We start from the raw sequence: 5000 nt of genomic DNA on the forward strand, positions 1-5000 counted from the left end.
ATGAAAAGGACAATAAAGACAAAAGATAATAGAAACAACAGCAAGTTATTAACACAACAAAATTATTCACACTGCGTTATGGAAAAGAAAAGCAAGCTGAGTTAAGAAAAAAAAAAGTTAATTAAAAAGAGGAAAAAGGATAGAAAGTAGAAAGTCAAGCTTGTGCAATATAAGAAAAAAAAAATAAAGGAAATAGAAAAATATCTACACACAATATTTATTTTCAATTCTAAAAAAAAAAAAAGCTGTGTGATAGGAATATTCAATTAAATCAAGCGTAGGATGGGCTTCCTCACTCGGGGCAACAGTTTCCTAGCGGGTGGGCTTTGAGATAAGAGGTGTCACAAAAAAGTATCCCCTTTAGCTCAAAAATTCCCGTAAAAGTAAAAAAAAAAAAAAATCAATGTTAGGTTAGGTGGTGTTAGGTTAGGTTAGGTTAGGTGGTGTTGGGTTAGGTTAGGTTAGGTTAGGTTAGGTTTTTTTTTTTTTTTTCTTTCTTTTTTTACGTAGGGAAGAGGGCCAGCCAAGGGCAAAAAAAAAAAAAATAAAAAAAAAGGCCCACTTGAGTGCTGGCTCTCTAAAAAGTGTAAAAAGTGCCAAAACCGTCAGCCAGAATTAGGGGAGCAAATGCCTCGATACCTCCCTCTTAAAAGAAGACAAGTTGTAGGAATTCGGAAATACAGATCCAGGGAGGGAGTTCCAGAGTTAGGATGAATAATTGAGAGTACTGGTTAACTCTTGCATTAGGGAGTTGGACAGAATAGAGATGAGAGGAAGAAGAAAGCCTTGTGCAGCGAAGCCGCAGGAGAAGAGGAGGCATGCAGTTAGCAAGATCAGTAGAACAGTTACCATGAAAATAGCTATAAAAAATAGAAAGGGATGTAACATTTCGGCGGTGAGAAAGAGACTGAAAACAGTTAGTCAGAGGAGGGAGTTGATGAGAAGAAGAGTTTTCGATTCCACCCTATCAAGCAAAGCTGTGTGACTGGAACCCCCCCAAACATGCAGAGTACTCCATACAGGGACGGATAAGGCCCTTATACAGAGTAAGCAGTTGGAGGGCGAGAAAAACTGTCGGAGACGCCTCAGAACATCTAACTTCATAGAAGCTGTTTTAGCAAGAGATGAGATGTGAAGTTTCCAGTTAAGATTATGAGCAAAGGACAGACCGAGGATATTCATTGTGGAAGAGGAGACAGTTGAGTGTCATTGAAGAAGAGGGATAGTTGTCTGGAAGGTTGTGTCGAGTTGATAGATGGAGGAATTGAGTTTTTGAGGCATTGAAAACTACTAGATTTTCTCTGCCCCAATCGGAAATCTTAGAAAGATCGGAAGTCAGGCGTTCCGTGGCGTCCCCGCGTGATCTGTTAATTTCCTGAAAGGTTGGACGTCTCTGAAAGAACGTGGAAAGATGTAGGGTGGTATCATCAGCGTAGGAGTGGATAGGGCAAGAAGTTTGGTTAAGGAGGTCATTAATGAATAATAGAAAGAGAGTGGGTGACAGGACAGAACCCTGAGGAACACCACTATTAATAGGTTTAGGAGAACAGTAGCCGTCTACCACAGCAGCAATAGGTTAGTTTAGGTTAGGTGGTTAGATTAGGTTAGATTAGGTTAGGTTAAGTGGGGGCTAGGTTAGGTTGGGTTAGGTTAGGTTGGGTTGGGTTGGGTTGGGTTGGGTTAGGTTAGGTTAGGTTAGGTGGCGTAAATAAAAATCAATATAAACAGGAAAAAAAGCAAGAATTAAAGAACAATATTTACACACACAAAAAAGAGGAATAAATGACAATAACATAATCACGACCACAAAATCAAATCATACACAGAAACAAATAAAAAAAAAGAGAGAAACATTAACAATATAAATAAATAAATAAAATGAACTCATACGGAAACAGAACCAAATATTTTTCAAAACCAGGAAACAAAACCAGCCGTCCCCTTCCCCCCCACTCACTACCCCCCACCCTCCCCCCTCAAAAAAAAAAAAGGAAAACATGAAACGCCGAAATGTTGCCGAAATGACACACACACACACACACACACACACACACACACACACACACACACACACACACACACACAGAGAGAGAGAGAGAGAGAGAGAGAGAGAGAGAGAGAGAGAGAGAGAGAGAGAGAGAGAGAGAGAGAGAGAGAGAGAGAGAGAGAGAGAGAGAGTCACACACGAATAAAAATGGACACACTAGGCAACATAATGAATGAGTGAACAATGAAAGACAACTAACTACAATTTAAAGAAAAAAATTGACGTAAAAAAAATCAAAACAACAAATAAAACCGAGAAAAATGTTAAAAGAAAATAGAAAAAGGAGGGAAAGAAATAAAAAAAAGAGGGATAGAAGAGAAGGAAAGAGAAAAAAAAGAAAAGACATGAAAATAAGTAGAAAATTAAATACCGTGAATGTAAATACACGAATATGAAAAAGAAAACGGAAAAAAAAGAGAAAACAAAGCAGAAGAAAAATACAAGGATGAAAAGACAAAAGGAAAAAAAAACATGAGCTACAAAGGCAGAAAACTCTATACACATTATCTCGTTTTTTTTTTTTCTATTTTTTACAAACTTACACCCACACCTGCTAATTCCACGCCCTTAATGTGTGTGTGTGTGTGTGTGTGTGTGTGTGTGTGTGTGTGTGTGTGTGTGTGTGTGTGTGTGTGTGTGTGTGTGTGTGTGTGTACAGGTGAGTAAGACAGGTAAAGTCTTTTCAAATTGTGTTTCCGGTTGGCAGGTAAGAGAGAGAGAGAGAGAGAGAGAGAGAGAGAGAGAGAGAGAGAGAGAGAGAGAGAGAGAGAGAGAGAGAAAATCATAACAAAACCTCCACTAAAAACAACAACAAAAACAACAACAACATTCTCTTCCTCCTCCTCCACCACCTCCTTTTCTTTCCTCACCCTCCCTTCACATCCTCCTCTTCCTCTTCCTTCACTTCATCACCACTAATCCTCCTTTTCCTATCGTAACATTCCCTTCATCCACCCTTCCATCCACCATCCACTCACCAGTTTCCCTTTGGCATTAAGAGATAGGCCCCGTTTTCTCTTTTAAGGACTGACTGCTCTAATTTCTACGTTTTCTCTTCAAGTGACCTAAATACTTCATCCTAGTTCTCTTAACCTCATTTCCCACCTGTTAATAAAAAGAAGGGCGTGGAGGAACGACTGGAGGAAAGTGGAAGGGTGCGAGGAGAGATGTGGAGGGGGAGGAAAGTGTGGAGGAGGCTTTCAAGGGGCTGTGGTATGGGGGAAGTGTGTTGAGAAAAATGGAGGACGAGGAGGAGGAGGGTAGGTAGAAAACGAGAAATGTGGAAGTGTGTGGAGGAGGAAGAGGGAGTGAGTATATGGCTGAAGAGGGAGAGAAGGAGTGTGGAGTATGTGGAGAGGTTTTAGAGGGGTAAGGAATGTGGAGGGGTGGTGGAAGAATGAGTGGAGGGAGATGTGGATGTTGAGAGAAAGATGTGGAGCAGATGGAATGATTGAGAATGGAATGGAATGAATGAGATGTTATGGGAGAGAAAGGAGACGAGGAGAGGATATAGAGGGAAGTGGAGGGATGTGGAGGGAGATGGAGGGGGGAGTGGAAGGGTGTTACAGGTAAGGGTGACATCAAAGGGTTGACAAAACACGATTGGCGAATGTAATTAATTTGTCGTGATTAAATTAGTTTTTTTTTCCCATAGGTAGATTCATCTCAAGTGTGTAGTGGAAAAGGATCTCTCTCTCTCTCTCTCTCTCTCTCTCTCTCTCTCTCTCTCTCTCTCTCTCTCTCTGAACGTAAGTCTTAATCATATTTTTTCAGCTCTCATAAATTTGTCCTATTTTTTTAGTCAATGATCCGGTCTCTCTCTCTCTCTCTCTCTCTCTCTCTCTCTCTCTCTCTCTCTCTCTCTCTCTCTCTCTCTCTCTCTCTCTCTCTCTCTCTATCTATCTATCTCTCTCTCTGACTGACTCGTTATTGGATATTTTATTACCTCATTATTGACCACTTTATTACTCTCTCTCTCTCTCTCTCTCTCTCTCTCTCTCTCTCTCTCTCTCTCTCTCTCTCTCTCTCTCCACGTTCCCCTTACATACACACGCTCCACTAATTCCACCTTACCACCTCCACAGGCCACAGGAAGAGCGTGGGTGTGTGGAGTAGTGGGTCTCCTCCTCCACTTCCTCCACCTGGTGTCCTGCTTCTGGCTCCTGGCTCTCACCACACGGCTCCTGGGCTCTCTACTTCAGCGCCCCGCCATGCACACCGCCTTCTACTGCGCCTCTGCCTGGGGTGCCTCGCTCGGCCTCGTGGTGGTAAGTGGTGAAGTGTGGAAGCATGTGGGAGGAGGGAAGGAAGGAAGGAAGGATAAAGGAAGGATTGTGTAGGAAGAAACGGAAGGGATGCTGTGAATTATAGGTGAAGCAAAGCATGAAGGATAAGATGAAGGATGAAGGGAAGGATGGTTGAAGGAGAGGGAATAAAGGAAGGAAGGATAAAAATTAAGGAAAGAAAGTGAGATTGTGAATGACAGATGAGGAAAAGGATGATGAAGGAGGATGTGAAGGAGATGGAGTAAAAGGATTGATGGAGGACAGTGAGGAATATGAATAAAAGAAAGAAGAATAAGATGAAGGAGGAAGAGAAGAATGGATTACGGAGAGGGAATATACGAAGGAAGGATAAAGATGAAGGAAGGATATAGATGAAGGAAGGAAGGAAGGAGAGGTTGCAAGTGATAAGAAAAGATGAAGAAAAGGATGAAAGGAAGATGTGAAGGATACAGAGCAAGGAAAAGGATGAAGGACAGTAAGGAATATGACAAGAATGGATGGATCAAGGAAAGGGAAAAATGGAAGGTAGGATAGAGATGAAGGAAGGATATAAACGAAGAAAAGAAGAAAAAAAGATAAAGAAAACGATGATGAAGGAAGGACTTCTGAAGGAGATGGAGTAAGAGGAAGGATGAAGGAAAGTAAGGAATATGAAGAAGGAGAAGGAA

The 5000-nt window shown here is 41.5% G+C and overlaps 1 protein-coding gene across 1 annotated transcript in view; it reads left to right on the forward strand.

Annotated features, from left to right (window-relative positions):
• The window catches only part of LOC123509714, a 52734-nt gene that overhangs the window by 25952 nt on the left and 21782 nt on the right, over nt 1-5000 (forward strand). Inside the window, exon 2 of the mRNA XM_045264223.1 lies at nt 4132-4314. Within this exon, the coding sequence (XP_045120158.1) occupies nt 4132-4314 (183 nt within the window). The remainder of the gene's footprint in view (nt 1-4131; nt 4315-5000) is intronic.

The sequence above is a fragment of the Portunus trituberculatus genome, chromosome 27 (assembly GCF_017591435.1).
Source record: "Portunus trituberculatus isolate SZX2019 chromosome 27, ASM1759143v1, whole genome shotgun sequence".
In the NCBI taxonomy this organism is placed as follows: domain Eukaryota; kingdom Metazoa; phylum Arthropoda; class Malacostraca; order Decapoda; family Portunidae; genus Portunus; species Portunus trituberculatus.